Genomic DNA, 19,111 nt, shown 5'->3' on the forward strand with positions numbered 1-19,111 from the left:
TACATACAATATATATATTTATTTTAATAACACTTTGGTTTAGTTTAAAACAATGTATATGTAATAAACTGTATAATACAAACAGATTTCTTAAATTATGTTAAATTAACTCAAATAAAAAAAATAGGGATAAACAGACAGCACAATTATTATTTTTGCTATCAGAGTTCAATACAATTGTGTAGCAGAGAAAAATAACATACTTCATACCAATTTTCTCTACAATATCTACACTTTGTTTTGCTGGTGACAGAAACATACTAGGATGAGGGTATGTGACTGGTGCTTCATGCTCAAATGACAAAGAACGAATGGCTAGTTTATGTCCAGGTTCTTGGGCACGATGCCAGACTTACTGTAGTAAGTATTATGTTCAAAGAGCAAGACAACCATCATACATTTGCAACAGCATAAACAGAACCTTGCCTTAACCTCCAGCCCCATGCCTAATTAATTCTCTATAAAAACCAAAATCCTAAGTATATACAAATGGGGCAAAGGCAATTGAAGATTTCTAGTAAGAAACTTATGCCTAAACCCATTGTACAAGCATTCAGGCTATAGATAAGAATATATGCTGAGATGGCATAGTAGTGCGTGAGGATCATAGTTTACAAGGACAGAGACAATTAGTCATATAATGACGAATTGTATAATAAACATTTGTATCTTCTCGTTTATTTCTCCATTTATTCTCTCGGCTAGATGACTGAGGCCGAGGTGAGTCGCTTTGGCTGCATCCCTAATGGCATCGCTTTGGATGCATCCCTAATGGCACCGTATTCCCTATATAGTGCACTACTTTTGACCAGAGCCCTATAAGCCCTAGTCAAAAGTAGTGCACTACATAGGGAAGATAGTGCCATGTGGCACGCATCTGAGACCTTCCATTTTGTCATTTAAAAATGTACATTCATTGTGCTGCCCAGTGATGCGTTCTAATGTCATACTGGTGTAAACATGTAAAAATTGAGATCGGAGGGGTTAAAAACAACATAACTATTTTATGTTTCCATGCCATACCACACACTACAATGTGAAAATAAAGCAACCAGGTTGAACACAATCACAGAATATGTTTAACGAGGGTATAATTTACATCAGGTATTATTACATTTAGTACTTTACCATATTTTAGAGACGTGGATAGGTTTATAAGCAAAGGCACGTACTGTATTTTGCTCAACAAGCCAGGTCAACAAACACAGCGCAGGGGGAAAGGCATAGTAATTCAGCTGTTGCTCGAGCCAACGCTTACCAATGGTTTATAACATTTTGCCATTGTAAGATGTATTAATGGCCTGTATTTGCATTTATTGATTTTTGTATTTATTTACTTTTTACAAAATTCCTCTAACTGCAGATATGGAAATGGTGTATTGGCCGATATGCAACTACTACTCTGTGGTATGTGTGACCTGCATAAAAATTGTCCACAAAGAAATGCAATGTCTTCAAAGCCCTCAATCTCTCTCGTTCAGTACCCTGAGGGTTTCCCAAACTCGATCCTGGGGCCCCCCTGGGTGCCCATTTTAGTTTTCCCCCTAGCACTACACAGCTGATTTAAAACATCCAACTCCTCATCATGCTTTGGTTATTTGAATCACTGTGTACTGCTAGGGCAAAAACCTATCTTGGGAAACCCTGCTCTAACTTACTGATGGCTGTCCTATGTATAATGATTGCCTCTAAATTATTTGTAGGCTTAAGGGGGTTAGAAACATAGCTGCCTTATCACCCAATGACACATCTCCCTTCTGTACCTATTAAAGGATAGAAAGGATTTTGGACAAACAAAACAAATATTTTCCAAGGACCCACTTTTCAAATCCACACGTCAAAACCGACAACGAAATCCTGCTGTCCGGGAGCAGATCACAATGTATGTCCCAAATGGTACCCTATTCTCAGGGTCCCATTTTGTACGCACACTGCGGCAAAAGGCCAATGAACAAGGTATAGAATTACCCAATAATTACTGACAATGACAGCAACAATGATGGAAAAATAAATCCTAGTAAACCGCTACCACCAGCTACATTGATAAAAAGCAACGAGAGATACTATAGTAAATAACGACCAGAATCATAAAAACCTAGTAGAACTAATATTAAATAGTCGAGCCAGAGAAAGTAAACCTATTTTAGGGGAGAGGCCCTCCTTCGTAGGCTACCCAAGCCCCTGAGTAGTCCAGGGCCAAATCCTCACCCCACACTCTCTCAGCACCAGTTGTAGGGTCCCCATCCCCAAAACGCACCTTACTCTCACCCATGTCCCCTCCCTTGCTTTTAAAGGCTGGCTGCCTCGGAAGGTGGTGTAGTATTTTCCAGAGGACTACAAGAACTACTGCTGTTTTCCTGGCTAGCGGGTGATGTGTCCAAACTGGCCGATCGCTCAGGTGCCGTCTTGGCGGCAGTAGAGTCTGTGTTGCCCGACAACCCCGCACTGGCTGGGGAGGGCATAGTGGGCGCAGAGGAGGTGGAGGAGGGAACTGGGGAGCCGAATGTTCGCTGGGAGACCTGATAGGCTGCTAGCAGCTCCTGGATACGCTCCGGCGTGGGCTCCCACTTAGTGAAGCCGGCGTCATTTTGCAGGAAGATGATCACCGTGCCGTGAACTGCCTTGTAGTACATCTCCTCCCTGAGAGAGGAAGTGAGAAAGACATTTAAACTCCCTTCATACAGTGGAATTAGACTGCAACTATGCTAGTGTCCTATTCAGGGTGCATCCTGGAGTCCTTTTCGAAAGGGTACTGGGGCAGTGCCAAGTATAAAATGTGACTCATTTACCCAGCACAGGACAACGATTTAAGATCAAAGGCCTGATTACCTGCATGTCCACCAATGTTCTTTACATGTTGAAATGTCCCCGCGGCCTGTGTTACATAGGGAAAACCCGTCGAAGCCTTAAGACCCGGATCAGTGAGCACTGCAGCAATATACGGACAGGTGAGACAAAAAAACTACACTACAGGCTGATCCAACTTTGATGTAATGTCCTTAAAACAAGTCAAAATTATGCTCAGTAGTGTGTTTGGCCTCCACGTGCCTGTATGACCTCCCTCCACGCCTGGGCATGCTCCTGATGAGGTGGCGGATGGTCTCCTGAGGGATCTCCTCCCAGACCTGGATTAAAGCATCCGCCAACTCCTGGACAGTTTGTGGTGCAACGTGGCGTTGGTGGATGGCGCGAGACATGATGTCCCAGATGTGCTCAATTGGATTCAGGTCTGGGGAACGGGCGGGCCAGTCCATATCATCAATGCCTTCCTCTTGCAGGAACTGCTGACACACTCCAGCCACATGAGGTCTAGCATTGTCTTGCATTAGGAGGAACCCAGGGCCAACCGCACAAGCATATGGTCTCACAAGGGGTCTGAGGATCTCATCTCGGTACCTAATGGCAGTCAGGCTACCTCTGGCGAGCACATGGAGGCCCCCCAAAGAAATGCCACCCCACACCATGACTGACCCACCGCCAAACCGGTCATGCTGGAGGATGTTGCAGGCAGCAGAGCGTTCTCCTCGGCATCTCCAGACTGTCACATGTGCTCAGTGTGAACCTGCTTTCATCTGTGAAGAGCACAGGTCACCAGTGGCGAATTTGCCCATCTTGGTGTTCTCTGGAAAATGCCAAACGTCCTGCACGGTGTTGGGCTGTAAGCACAACCCCCACCTGTTGACGTCGGGCCCTCATACCACCCTCATGGAGTCTGTTTCTGATTGATTGAGCAGACACATGCACATTTGTGGCTTGCTGGAGGTAATTTTGCAGGGCTCTGGCAATGCTCTTCCTGCTCCTCCTTGCACAAAGGCGGAGGTAGTGGTCCTGCTGCTGGGTTGTTGCCATCCTACGGCCTCCTCCATGTCTCCTGATGTACTGGCCTGTCTCCTGGTAGCGCCTCCATGCTCTGGACACTACGCTGACAGACACAGCAAACCTTCTTGCCAGAGCTCGCATTGATGTGCCATCCTGGATGAGCTGCACTACCTGAGCCACTTGTGTGGGTTGTAGACTCCGTCTCCACTAGAGTGAAAGCACCTCCAGCATTCAAAAGTGACCAAAACATCAGCCAGGAAACATAGGAACTGAGAAGTGGTTTGTGGTCACCACCTGCAGAACCACTCCTTTATTGGGGGTGTCTTGCTAATTGCCTATAATTTCCACCTGTTGTCTATTCCATTTGCACAACAGCATGTGAAATTTATTGTCAATCAGTGTTGCTTCCTAAGTGCACAGTTTGATTTCACAGAAGTGTGGTTGACTTGGAGTTACATTGTGTTGTTTAAGTGTTCCCTTAATTTTTTTGAGCAGTGTATACACACACACACACACACACACACACACACACACACACACACACACACACACACACACACACACACACACACACACACACACACACACACACACACACACACACACACACACACACACACACACACACACACACACACACAGTTGAAGTCGGAAGGTTACATACACCACATTCTTTTGGAGAGATTGGAAACCCATATTGGTCTACACGGACAAGTTCTGGCCTGGTTTAGATCTTATCTGTCGGAAAGATATCAGTTTGTCTCTGTGAATGGTTTGTCCTCTGACAAATCAACTGTAAATTTCGGTGTTCCTCAAGTTTCCGTTTTAGGACCACTATTGTTTTCACTATATATTTTACCTCTTGGGGATGTCATTCGAAAACATAATGTTAACTTTCACTGCTATGCGGATGACACACAGCTGTACATTTCAATGAAACATGGTGAAGCCCCAAAATTGCCCTCGCTAGAAGCATGTGTTTCAGACATAAGGAAGTGGATGGCTGCAAACGTTCTACTTTTAAACTCGGACAAAACAGAGATGCTGATCTAGGTCCCAAGAAACAAAGAGATATTCTATTGAATCTGACAATTAATATTAATGGTTGTACAGTCGTGTCATATAAAACTGTGAAGGACCTCGGCGTTACTCTGGACCCTGATCTCTCTTTTGAAGAACATATCAAGACTGTTTCAAGGACAGCTTTTTTCCATCTACGCGCTCTCACCACTGGTGTCCCCCAGGGCTCTGTTCTAGGCCCTCTCCTATTCTCGCTATACACCAAGTCACTTGGCTCTGTCATAACCTCACATGGTCTCTCCTATCATTGCTATGCAGACGACACACAATTAATCTTCTCCTTTCCCCCTTCTGATGACCAGGTGGCGAATCGCATCTCTGCATGTCTGGCAGACATATCAGTGTGGATGACGGATCACCACCTCAAGCTGAACTTCGGCAAGACGGAGCTGCTCTTCCTCCCGGGGAAGGACTGCCCGTTCCATGATCTCGCCATCACGGTTGACAACTCCATTGTGTCCTCCTCCCAGAGCGCTAAGAACCTTGGCGTGATCCTGGACAACAAACTGTCGTTCTCAACTAACATCAAGGCGGTGGCCCGTTCCTGTAGGTTCATGCTCTACAACATCCGCAGAGTACGACCCTGCCTCACACAGGAAGCGGCGCAGGTCCTAATCCAGGCACTTGTCATCTCCCGTCTGGATTACTGCAACTCGTTGTTGGCTGGGCTCCCTGCCTGTGCCATTAAACCCCTACAACTCATCCAGAACGCCGCAGCCCGTCTAGTGTTCAACCTTCCCAAGTTCTCTCACGTCACCCCGCTCCTCCGCTCTCTCCACTGGCTTCCAGTTGAAGCTCGCATCCGCTACAAGACCATGGTGCTTGCCTACGGAGCTGTGAGGGGAACGGCACCTCAGTACCTCCAGGCTCTGATCAGGCCCTACACCCAAATAAGGGCACTGCGTTCATCCACCTCTGGCCTGCTCGCCTCCCTACCACTGAGGAAGTACAGTTCCCGCTCAGCTCAGTCAAAACTGTTCGCTGCTCTGGCTCCCCAATGGTGGAACAAACTCCCTCACGACGCCAGGACAGCGGAGTCAATCACCACCTTCCGGAGACACCTGAAACCCCACCTCTTTAAGGAATACCTAGGATAGGATAAAGTAATCCTTCTCACCCCCTCCCCCCTTAAAATATTTAGATGCACTATTGTAAAGTGGTTGTTCCACTGGATGTCATAAGGTGAATGCACCAATTTGTAAGTCGCTCTGGATAAGAGCGTCTGCTAAATGACTTAAATGTAAATGTAAATGTACGTAACATTGCAAAAATCAGAAACTTTCTGTCCAAAAATGATGCATAAAAATTAATCAATGATTTTGTCACTTCTAGGTTAGACTACTGCAATGCTCTACTTTCCGGATACCCGGATAAAGCACAAAATAAACTTCAGTTAGTGCTAAATACGGCTGCTAGAATCCTGACTAGAACCAAAAAATCTGATCATATTACTCCAGTGCTAGCCTCTCTACACTGGCTTCCTGTCAAGGCAAGTGCTGATTTCAAGGTTTTACTGCTAACCTACAAAGCATTACATGGGCTTGCTCCTACCTATCTCTCTGATTTGGTCCTGCCGTACATACCTACACGTACGCTAGTCACAAGACGCAGGCCTCCTAATTGTCCCTAGAATTTCTAAGCAAACAGCTGGAGGCAGGGCTTTCTCCTATAGAGCTCAATTGTTATGGAACGGTCTGCCTACCCATGTGAGAGACGCAAACTCTGTCTCAACCTTTAAGTCTTTACTGAAGACTCATCTCTTCAGTGGGTCATATGATTGAGTGTAGTCTGGCCCAGGAGTGTGAAGGTGAACGGAAAGGCTCTGGAGCAACGAACCGCCCTTGCTCTCTCTGCCTGGCCGGTTCCCCTCTTTCCACTGGAATTCTCTGCCTCTAACCCTGTTACAGGGGCTGAGTCACTGACTTACTAGGGCTCTTTCATACCATCCCTAGGAGGGGTGCGTCATTTGAGTGGGTTGAGTCACTGATGTGATCTTCCTGTCTGGGTTGTGCTGTGGCGGAGATCTTTGTGGGCTATACTCGGCCTGGTCTCAGTATGGTAAGTTGGTGGTTGAAGATATGCCTCTAGTGGTGTGGGGGCTGTGCTTTGGCAAAGTGGGTGGGGTTATATCCTTCCTGTTTGGCCCTGTCCGGGGGTGTCATCGGATGGGGCCACAGTGTCTCCTGACCCCTCCTGTCTCAGCCTCCAGTATTTATGCTACAGTAGTTTGTGTCGGGGGGATAGGGTCAGTTTGTTATATCTGGAGTATTTCTCCTGTTCTATCCGGTGTCGTGTGTTAATTTAAGTATGCTCTCTCTAATTCTCTCTTTCTCGCTCTCGGAGGACCTGAGCCCTAGGACCATGCCTCAGGACTACCTGGCATGATGACTCCTTGCTGTCCCCAGTCCACCTGGCCGTGCTGCTTCTCCAGTTTCAACTGTTCTGCATGTGATTATTATTATTTGACCATGCTGGTCATTTATGAACATTTGAACATCTTGGCCATGTTCTGTTATAATCTCCACCCAGCACAGCCAGAAGAGGACTGGCCACCCCACATAGCCTGGTTCCTCTCTAGGTTTCTTCCTAGGAAGTTTTTCCTAGCCACCGTGCTTCTACACCTGCATTGCTTGCTGATTGGGGTTTTAGGCTGGGTTTCTGTACAGCATTTTGAGATATCAGCTGATGTACGAAGGGCTATATAAATACATTTGATTTGACCTTCGCCAAATATATTTAAACTCAGTTTTTCACAATTCCTGACATTTAATCCTAGTTATAATTCAGGTCAGTCTCAGGTCAGTTAGGATCACCACTTCATTTTAAGAATGTGAAATGTCAATAGTAACGAAAATAATTTCTTTCTGCTTGTATTTCTTTCATCACATTCCCAGTGGATCAGAAGTTTACATACACTCAATTAGTATTTGGTAGCATTGCCTTTAAATTGTTTAACTTGGGCAAACATTTTGGTTAGCCTTCCACAAGCTTCCCACAATAAGTTGTGTGAATTTTGTCTCATTCCTTCTGATGGAGCTGGTGTAACTGAGTCAGGTTTGTTGGCCTCCTTGCTCACACACGCTTTTTCAGTTCCGCCCACAATTTTTCTATAGGATTGAGGTCAGGGCTTTGTGATGGCCACTCCAATACCTTGACTTTGTTGTCCTAAAGCCATTTTGTCCACAACTGTGGAAGTATGCTTGGGGTCATTGTCCATTTGGAAGACACATTTGCGACCAAGCTTTAACTTCCTGACCGATGTCTTGAGATGTTGCTTCAATATATCCACAATTTTCCTTCCTCATGTCATCTATTTTGTGAAGTGTACCAGTCCCTCCTGCAGCAAAGCAACCCCACACCATGATGCTTTCACCCCCATGCATCACGGTTGGGATGTTGTTCTTCAGTTTGCAAGCATCCCCCTTTTCAACCAAACATAACGATGGTCATTATGGCCAAACAGTTCTATTTTTTGATTCATCAGACCAGAGGACATTTCTCCAAATGTGCAGTTGAAAACTATAGTCTGGCTTTTTTAATGGCGGTTTTGGACCAGTGGCTTCTTCCTTGCTGAGTGACCTTTCAGGTTATGTCGATATAGGACTCGTCTTACTGTGGATATAGATACTTTTGTACCGGTTTCCTCCAGCATCTTCACAAGGTCCTTTGCTCTTGTTCTGGGATTGATTTTCACTTTTCACACCAAAGTACGTTCATCTCTAGGAGACAGAACACGTCTCGTTCCTGAGCAGTATGACGGCTGCGTGGTCCCATGGTGTTTATACTTGCATACTATTGTTTGTACAGATGAACGTGGTACCTTCAGGCATTTGGAATTTGCTCCCAAGGATGAACCAGACTTGTGGAGGTCTACAAAGTTCTTAGCTGATTTATTTGGATTTTCCCATGATGTCAAGCAAAGAGGCACTGAGTTTGAAGTTAGGCCTTGAAATACATCCACAGGTACACCCCCAACTGAGTCAAATGATGTAAATTAGCCTATCAGAAGCTTCTAAAGCCATTACATAATTTTCTGGAATTTTCCAAGCTGTTTAAAGGCACTTAGTGCATGTCAATTTCTGACCCACTGGAATTGTGATACAGTGAATTATAAGTGAAATAATCTGTCTAAACAATTGTTGGGAAAATTACTTGTGTCATGCACAAAGTAGATGTCCTAACTGACTTGCCAAAACTATAGTTTGTTAACAAGACATTTGTGGAGTGGTTGAAAAACGAGTTTTAATGACTCTAACCTAAGCGTATGTAAACTTCCGACTTCTACTGTATATTAGGACCTTCCCCCCGACTGGGATATGGATGCCTGATGAAGACCTGAAGGTCGAAATGTTATAATAAAATCACCTGGCCACATGACCAGCAGTGTGCAGCGTTTTCATTTTTATTTGTATAATAATATATAATATAATAATAATAATAATAATAAATAATAGTAATATAATAATATATGCCATTTAGCAGACGCTTTTATCCAAAGCGACTTACAGTCATGTGTGCATACATTCTACGTATGGGTGGTCCCGGGGATCGAACCCACTACCCTGGCGTTACAAGCGCCATGCTCTACCAACTGAGCTACAATTCCAGCACCTGCAAAAAGTACCTGGATGTACGCATGTTCTTCAGCTTATGTATCACAATACAACCATACTTGATTTTCCATGGCATAAAAAGAAGCCATGAAATAGACAACACCCTTTGGTTCTGTCAAATGTTGTGTGCTATAGGTTGGAAAATAAACAAACGTGACAACACAAGACTTTGTTTCCAGCATAAGGACAGTTTTCATCAAGAAATTAAGTCTGCTTCATATTTTGTTTCCTTGCCATGATACTTCTAAGTAGCACAATACTGGTATCTTGACAACCCTAGTCAGAACAATGGAAGTGACTCTACGGTGTTGGACACTCACTTCTTGCAGATGTGCTGCGAGCCGCTGCGGTACTCGTGCTCAAAGGCGGGCACCGACATATGATGGCGGAGGAAGGCGCTGGTCTCCATGCGGTTGAGGGCCGGGGTCAGCGGATCTCGCCACTCCGGGACAAAGATGATGAAGGACAGGGGCTCACTGGACTTCTCCAGTAGTTCCTACAGGACACAGTACATTATTCAATAAAATCTGTCCCTGGTATTTAAAAGGAAACTGGAAAATGAACGTCCTGCAGATTTTCTCCTTATACATAGTGGGATCTAAACAGATGGCGTGGTTCATGGACTCAACACTTTTGAAGTACACACATATTGGAAAACTTTGAGCGGTGAATGTTCAGTTTAAATGCGTTTCAAGTTCTAATGTCACATGCACAAGCACAGTGAAATAACTTTCTTACAAGCGCTAACTTCAACAATGCAGCATTCAATAACAATGTAATACTACATTATAACAAGGTGGAACAAAAAATACACGAGCTAAAAATAAAGAACAAGATCAAGTCAGGTCAAGACCCTTGTGAGGACAATGAGCATGCAGAAGAGCTTCCCTGAGACGGTTTCTTGAGAGTTTGCGCAAAAATTGTTAAGTTTCAAACCCACAGTTTCATCAGCTGTCCAGGTGGCTGGTCTCAGATGATCCCGCAGGTGAAGAAGCCAGATGTGGAGGTCCTGGGCTGGCATGGTTAAATGTGGTCTGTGGTTATGAGGCCGGTTGGAAATACTGCCAAATTCTTTTAAACGATGTTGGAGGCAGCATATGGTAGAGAAATTTACATAAAATTCTGGCAACAGCTCTGGTGGACCTTCCTGCAGTCAGCATGCAAACTCCACGCTCTGTCAAAACTTGAGTCATCTGTGGCATTGTGTTGTGTGACAAAACTGCACATTTTAGAGTGGCCTTTTATTGTCCCCAGCACAAGGTGCACCTGTGTAATGAGCGTGCTGTTTAATCAGCTTCTTGATATGCCACACCTGTCAGGGGAATGCTCCCTAACAGCGATGTAAACAAATTTGTTCCAAAAATTGGAGAGGAATAATATTTTTGTGCATGTGGAACATTTCTGAGATCTTTAATGTCAGCTTACGAAACCAACACTTTACATGTTGCGTTTATATTTATAAAATAAACAGTAGTTGCAGTGTATATGATGATTGCATGTCAGTGGGTGTGTGCAGAGTCAGTATAATTGTATCTGCATATTATGTGTGTGAACACATTATGGAGTGAGTGTTTGTATGTGTGTTGGAGTATTAGTGTGTGTCGTGTGCATGGAGACAGTGCAAAAATAAGACTAAAACACAAAAGGTCAACTCAGATAGCCAATGTATACATTCTGTTAGCTATTTAGCAATGTTATGGCATGGGGATAAAAAAAAGCCGTTCAGGAGCCTGTTGTCAGACTTGATGGACGGGTACCGCTTGCTGTGTGGAAGCAGAGAGAACAGTCTATGGCTTGGGTGGTTGGAGTCTAACGATTTTCTGGGCTTTCCTTGATGGCAGGGAGCTCAGCCACAGTGATGCGATCGAGGGCAGTGCTATTGCCATACCAAGCAGTGATGCAGCTAGTCAAGATGGTACAGCTGTAGAACTTTGAGGGCCCATGGCAAACCTTTTCAACCTCCTGAGGGAGTTGACTGTGCGAGTGGGCCATTTTAAGCTCTTAGCGATTAGGACAGAGGAACTTAAAGCTCTCGACCTGCTCCACTGCAGTCCCGTCGATGTGGTAGAAGCGTGCTCTCCCCCCCTTTCCAGTAGTCCACGATCAGCTCCTTGGTCTTACTGATGTTGAGGGAGAGGTTGTTGTTCCGGCTCCACACTGCCAGGTCACTGACCACCTCTCTGTAGGTTGTATCGTCTGCGCCAGTCACAAAACCGGTGATTGTCAAGCAAATAACCGTCGGTCTCAGAGTAATTGGCCGTCAATTAAATACATTTAGCATCTCCTTGCTTCCACACAGCCTACAAGCCACTGATGCAGACCTTTGAAACATCTACATTTTAAAGTCTAATACATCCATATAATATAGCCTACACCTTCACAATAAATCCATTATTTATTTTAGACCAGTCTAAAGAAGCATGATATGAAGAAAATGTAGTCTATTTCAGAAGAACAGAATAGCATAATCTGAGTTGTCCTTATGTTAGGTCCTGATCTGGCAATGCCATGTGGCTGTGGACTACACTAGTTCATTTAGCAGACACAATTTGGTTAGAATTCCGTGGCATTATTTTTATAGTATGAAGAATACAATTGAACAAAGCTGAATAAAATAGAAAGGATATTTTCTCCAAAGGAAATGAGGGAGTGTGCACATACGGCTATTCTGTGTTGAGCGGTTAACAAAGAAATAGCTATTACAATATACTCAATTTAGAGTTATTAATGTAACTTTAGTTGTTCTGCAACTGTTGGACTATATGTTTGGATTTTTAATACATCGTAAGGCTGCATGATGCGACTGAATGTTTGAAAAAAGTTGCTTGAAAAGGTATGAGCTATGCTTTGTTTTTTTACGCAGGCTGTACACACTACATCAGTCTCTCATTCACAATTTGACAAGCACATGATAATTCATAGAATTTCACTGTGACATCCTGTGTGTGGCAGTAATGCACCCTAAAAAAAGTGACCAGTGGCCGTTGTGCCCTTCTCCCCGAGTGCTCCGAATCACCTCTCACTCACATGGCTCTCCACCATGGGATCGAGTCAGCCAACAAGATGAGTAGGCCTAATGAACAGCAAAGCACTTGCCTATGTCAATCTACCATCGCCCATAATACAAAAGTCAACCTATTCTATTCTGTGCGAGAAATAAATATTCCAAACATAGTCTGGGACAGTTGTGGGATGCGATAGATCCAAAATGAATACAACCACTTGCATCAAAATACCTTTTTTACGCAATGTGGCTGACGCAACAGATCAGCACGTTTAGCTTAAAATGTTGATAAACTATTAGGCTATTTCTTCAAATTATAATTGCAGCATTGCGCACATGGCAGTAGGCTAAAAGCGCAAATCTTCCACTGACGGAAAACATCCATTATCTAAAGTTACTGCAAATGTAATCATGCATGTACAGTGGTTGCTCCACTAAAAGATTTGTGATTATGCTGCGGGACTTAGACGTAATTTGTGGTTTGCGTCACAACTTCATTGCTCCAGACCAGCGCAAGGGGGAGTTAGAGCACTGACTATGCTTTTGGATCCTACTGTGTCTCTGACAACGAATGCATTTAAATAGAAACTGACAATTGTGCATGACTTCAGTATTACTTACTAAAACGGTTGTTACACTAAGTTAAACATTTTTTTATTTTGTTAGGATTATTCTGCTCTTACTGTAGTATTGAAGCCCACTCCCGACCGGTCACGTTGTACAGCGCCTGAGTGGTGCAACGGTCCAAGACACAGCATCACAGTGCAAGCTGTGTTGCTACAGATGCTGGTTCTATAACAGTGCCGGTCTCGACTTGGAGACCCATGAGATGACTGTAGGTTTTGGATTCTCTCCATCTAAAAGCACCAGTGACTAGATCAATAAAAAAGTGGTCAGATGAAGCAGATGCTAAGCTACAAGACTGTTTTGCTAGCACAGACTGGAATATGTTCCGGCATTCCTCCAATGACATTGAGGAGTACACCAAATCGGTCATTGGCTTCATCAATAAGTGCATCGATGATGTCATCCCCACAGTGACCCCACAGTACGTACATACCCCAACTAGAAGCCATGGATTACAGGCAACATCCGCACTGAGCTAAAGGCTAGAGCTGCCACTTTCAAGGAGCGGGACTCTAACCCAAGAGCTTATAAGAAATCCTGCTATGCCCTCCGATGAACCATCAAACAGGCAAAGCATCAATACAGGACTAACACTGAGACGTACTACACCGGCTCTGATGCCCGTCGGATGTGGCAGGGCCTGCAAACAATTACAGACTACAGAGGGAAGCACAGCCAAGAGCTGCCCAGTGACACGAGCCTACCGGACGAGCTAAACTACTTCTATGCTCGCGTCAAGGCAAATAACACTGAAACAGGCATGACAGCACCAGCTGTTCCGGAAGACTGCGGAGAGCGTGACCACACAGTTGATGTGAGTAAGACCTTTAGTCAGGTCAACATTCACAAGGCCACAGGGCCAGACAGATTACCAGGACATGTACTGTGAGCATGCGCTGACCAACTAGCAAGTGTCTTCACTGACATTTTCAACCTCTCCCTGTCCGAGTCTGTAGTACCAACATGTTTAAAGCAGACCACCATAGTGCCTGTGCCCAAGAACACTAAGGTAACCTGTCTAAATGACTACCGACCCATAACACTCACGTCTGTAGCCTGAAGTGCTTTGAAAGGCTCACATCAACACCATCATCCCAGAAACAAGCAGGTTGAGAGCTTCAAGTTACTTGGTGTCCACATCGCCAACAAACTAAAATGGTGCAAGCACACCATGACAGTCATGAAGTGGGCACGACAAAACCTATTCCCCCTCAGGAGACAATATTTGGCATCGGTCCTCAGATCCTCAAAAGATTCTACAGCTGCACCATCGAGAGCATCCTGACTGGTTGTATCACTGCCTGGTATGGCAACTGCTCGGCCTCCGACCACAAAAGCTCTACAGAGGGTAGTGCAAATGGTCCAGTACATCACTGGGGCCAAGCTTCCTGCCATCCAGGATCTCTATACCAGGCGGTGTCAGAGGAAGGCCCTACAAATTGTCAAAAGACTCCAGCCACCCTAGTCATAGACTGCTCTCCCTGATACCATGCGGCAAGCGGTATCGGAGCACCAGGTCTAGGTCCAAGAGGCTTCCAAACAGCATCTACCCCCAAGCCATAAGACTCATGAACATCTAATCTAATGGCTACCCAGACAATTCGCATTGCTGTCCCCACCCCCTCCACACCACTCTCAGATGTCATCTACGCACAGTCACTTTAATAAACTCTACCTACATGTACATACTACCTTAACTAACCTGTGCCTCCACACTCTGTACCGGCACCCCCCTGCATATGTTGTTATTTTTTTACTGCTGCTCTTTAATTGCTTGTTACTTGTATTTATTATTCTTATCCATTTTTTGAAACTGCACCGTCGGTTAGAGGCTCGGAAGTAGGCATTTCACTGTAAGGGCTACACCTGCTCTATTCGGCGCATGTGACTACTAAAAATATATTTGATTTCTCCAAAATGTTATTTTTTAAACAAAGAGATTATTATTATTATTAGAATGATATAAAAGCCCCTTGGATATTGTCACAATAAGCCCACATGCCACTCTCCAAACATATGGAAGAAGGTACTCAGGTCAGGTGAGACTAAAATTAAGCTTTTTGGCCAACACCGCTCATCACCCCGAGAAAACCATCCCCAGTGAAGCATGGTAGTGGCAGCATCATGCTGTGTGGATGTTTTTCCATCGGCAGAGACTGGGAAACTGGTCAGAATAGAAGGAATGATGGATGGCGATAAATACAGGGTAATTCTTGAGGGAAACCGGTTTCAGTCTTCCAGAGATTTGAGACTGGGGTGGAGGTTCACCCTCCAGCAGGACAATGACCCTAAGCATACCGCTAAAACAACACTCGAGTGGTTTAAGGGGAAACATTTAAATGTCTTGGAATGGCCTAGTCAAAGCCCAGACCTCAATCCAATTGAAAATCTGTGGTATGACTTAAAGATTGCTGTAAACCAGCGGAACCCATCCAACTTGAAGGACAGCTTGACATCATGGGAAAATCAAAAGAAATCAGCCAAGACCTCAAGAAAAAAAAACTGTAGACCTCCCTTCGTCTGGTTCATCCTTGGGAGCAATTTCCAAACACCTTAAGGTACCACGTTCATCTGTACAAACAATAGTACGCAAGTATAAACAACAAGGGACCACGCAGCCGTCATACCACTCAGGAAGGAGACGCATTCTGTCTCCTAGAGATGAACAAACTTTGGTGAGAAAAGTGCAAATCAATCCCAGAACAACAAAGGACCTTGTGAAGATGCTGAGGGAAACAGGTACAAAAGTATCTATATCCACAGTAAAAACGAGTCCTATAACGACATACATAACCTGAAAGGCCGCTCAGCAAGGAAGAAGTCAATTCTCAAAACCGCCATAAAAAAAGCCAGGCTACGGGTTGCAACTGCACATGGGGTCAACGATGGTACTTTTTAGAGAAATGTCCTCTGGTCTGATTAAACAAAAATATAACTGTTTGGCCATAATGACCATCGTTATGTTTGGAGAAAAAAAGGAGGCTTGCAAGCCGAAGAACACCATCCCAACCGTGAAGCATGGTGGTGGCAGCATCATGTTGCGGGGATGTTTTGCTGCAGGAGAGAATGGTGTATTTAAAAAAATAGATGCCATCATGATACAGGAAAATGTATGTGGACATATTGTGGCCATCACAAAGCCCTGACCTCAATCCCATAGAAAATTTGTGGGCAGAACTGAAAAAACGTGTGCGAGTAAGGATGTCTACAAATCTGACTCAGTTACACCAGCTCTGTCAAGAAGAATGGGCCAAAATTCACCCAACTTATTGTGGGAAGCTTGTGGAAGGCTACCCGAAACCTTTGACCTAAGTTAAATAATTTAAAGGCAATGCTACCAAATACTAATTGAGTGTATGTGTTAATTTGCTAAATTGTAATTATTTCGCTATTATGTCCTATTTATTGCCTTACCTCCATTTGCACACACTGTATATAGACTTTATTTTTCTATTGTGTTACATTTACATTTAAGTCATTTAGCAGACGCTCTTATCCAGAGCGACTTACAAATTGGTGCATTCACCTTATGACATCCAGTGGAACAGTCACTTTACAATAGTGCATCTAAATCTTAAAGGGGGGGGTGAGAAGGATTACTTATCCTATCCTAGGTATTCCTTAAAGAGGTGGGGTTTCAGGTGTCTCCGGAAGGTGGTGATTGACTCCGCTGTCCTGGCGTCGTGAGGGAGTTTGTTCCACCATTGGGGGGCCAGAGCAGCGAACAGTTTTGACTGGGCTGAGCGGGAACTGTACGTCCTCAGTGGTAGGGAGGCGAGCAGGCCACTGTTTATTTAATGTGTAATCTGTGTTGTTGTCTGTTACACTGCTTTGCTTTATCGTGGCCAGGTCGCAGTTGTAAATGAGAACTTGTTTTCAACTAGCCTACCTGTTTAAATATAGGTGAAATAAAAAAAAAAATTTAAAGGCCCCTAGGCCTTGACCTGATTAAAGACTTTACTTACATAGGCCTCCGCGAGTAAGATCACCAAATCTTCTGTGTTGTTGGCAGCCCTCACACCCGGCAGAATGTTATTGTCAAAGCGTGCATAAAATGCATCGAGTTCGTCTGGTAGTGAGTGATGCATCTTTGGGGAGATCACTGCTGTGTCTCCCTTTGTAATCCACAATGGACGGTAGCCCCTGCTACATGCAGAGTGTGTCGGAGCCTGTGTAACATGACACCTTATTCCTATATTATCCTTTTGCTCGTTTGAAGACTCTGTGGAGGTCATAACGGGACTTATTGTACTTGTTCCTGTCCTCAGCCGTAGCCTCAGGGTTGTTTGCGGTAGCCCTATTATTTAGTTTAGCGCCAACCTCTGTGTTAATTCAGGGCATTTGATTGGGGAAGCAGCGAACCATAACTGTGAAAACATCAAAGATGCATTTCCTTATAACGCCGGTGACGGAGGTGGTTAGCTTGTTGATGTTATCAGCGGAGTACCGGAACATATTCCAGTCTGTAGCATCAACTCTGATTCTGGAGACCATTTTCTCAGAGCGAGCCAATGGTAATTCCTATTAGAGCTTCTGCTTGTAAATGTATGGATTTAAGTTTTCCTGCTTGGCTATAGCCTAGTACAGTTTGTTAAGTGCCAGGTTGTTATTTTTCTAGTCCTGAGGTGGAATGTAATACAACAGTCAAAATAACAGCAGAAATCTCCCTCAGGAGGCAAAAGGGTCAGCATTTGACCATCAGGTATTCCAAGACGAGTGAACAATGGGTTGAGACTTCTACCGCGGTCGAGTAAGCACACCAGTTGTTGTTTATGAAGAGGCTAACCTCTTCCCCCCCTCGATTTCCCAACTCCACTGTCCTGTCGGCACAGTGAATGGAGAACATTTGTCCGAGAGCCATGTTTCAGAGAAGCTGAGAATATTGCAGTTTTGAGAGTCCCGTTGCTAGCAAAGCAGCTATCGGAGGTAATCCATCTTATTATCAAGTAGAATGGAGGGAAGAGGTGGTCGGTTCTCCCTTCACCTTTATCTCGCCAGGATCCCCCTTCTCTTGCCTTTAATGTCAGCATTTCCTATTGGGTAGCCCGAAAATTTTGTCAGATTTACAGAAGGAGCCCAGGGCAGAAGAGTCGAGGTTAAGCGGGAATTGAGATAAGTAACTGCCGATCAGCTGTTCAAAAGTTATAGTCGGTTGTAAGAAATGATAGCGGATACATTAATAAAATTAAGTAAAAACAAATAAAAAATTGCCATGTTAGGTCGGAGATCCAGTACGGCGCCATCTTTTCAACTAGTGATGAGGAAGAAATGACTAAGGAGGAGCACCTCAAAGTGTGTCACCATGGCATCCATCAGCTCCTCACAGAAGGGAGGGTTGGCCTCGAAGGAGCCACTAGCCGGTGAGAAGTTCAGGAAGGGCCTTGGAGGCAAAGAGAATATTTTAGAACAGTCAAACTAGAAACCCATAGATTTTAACAAATTACTAAAAGTAAACGGCCCATGCCTCAGTGGTTTCTGTTAAGTTGAGATGAGGTAGACCAGTGTTTCTCAATCCTTTTTTGTGTCAGGAACTGGTATGCTATAGTGTCAGGGACCTTATATTGAAACAAGCATTGTAAATCTGACCGAATTTGACTCTCTGGGAATGTTCAGCAACATGGACTGGAGGTTGAGAAACACTGGCGTAGACCACATATAATGATGTATTGTTTGTGATGAGAAGTAAACCTAAACCTACCCCCTGGACCCAAAGAAACCGTCGGTGTCAGGGAAAGCCGAGCAGAACTGCTTGAAGTAGGAGTTGAGCGGCGAGGCGAAACACTCAAAGCTCACCCCAAACTGTTTGTTGAGTACCTCGAAGACAGGCACAGGGAGGGCCCCCTGTAAGCCCATCCCCTCATTCACCCCAGCGCCAAACATCACCTGAACAAAAAACAGTGACATCATCAGCACAATAAACGATGACATCAGCACAACAAACATCAGATGTAGCCAGATGCAGAGGAAA

The 19,111-nt window shown here is 44.5% G+C and overlaps 1 protein-coding gene across 1 annotated transcript in view; it reads right to left on the reverse strand.

Annotated features, from left to right (window-relative positions):
* LOC124003468 (mRNA (2'-O-methyladenosine-N(6)-)-methyltransferase-like) overlaps positions 1-19,111 on the reverse strand; it is a 53,582-nt gene continuing 34,471 nt past the window's right edge. The window contains 4 exon segments of the mRNA XM_046311747.1: positions 1-2,640; positions 9,833-10,008; positions 18,430-18,523; positions 18,842-19,026. Of these exon segments, the coding sequence (XP_046167703.1) occupies positions 2,289-2,640; positions 9,833-10,008; positions 18,430-18,523; positions 18,842-19,026 (807 nt within the window). The 3' untranslated portion in view covers positions 1-2,288.

This window comes from Oncorhynchus gorbuscha, linkage group LG18 (assembly GCF_021184085.1).
Source record: "Oncorhynchus gorbuscha isolate QuinsamMale2020 ecotype Even-year linkage group LG18, OgorEven_v1.0, whole genome shotgun sequence".
In the NCBI taxonomy this organism is placed as follows: domain Eukaryota; kingdom Metazoa; phylum Chordata; class Actinopteri; order Salmoniformes; family Salmonidae; genus Oncorhynchus; species Oncorhynchus gorbuscha.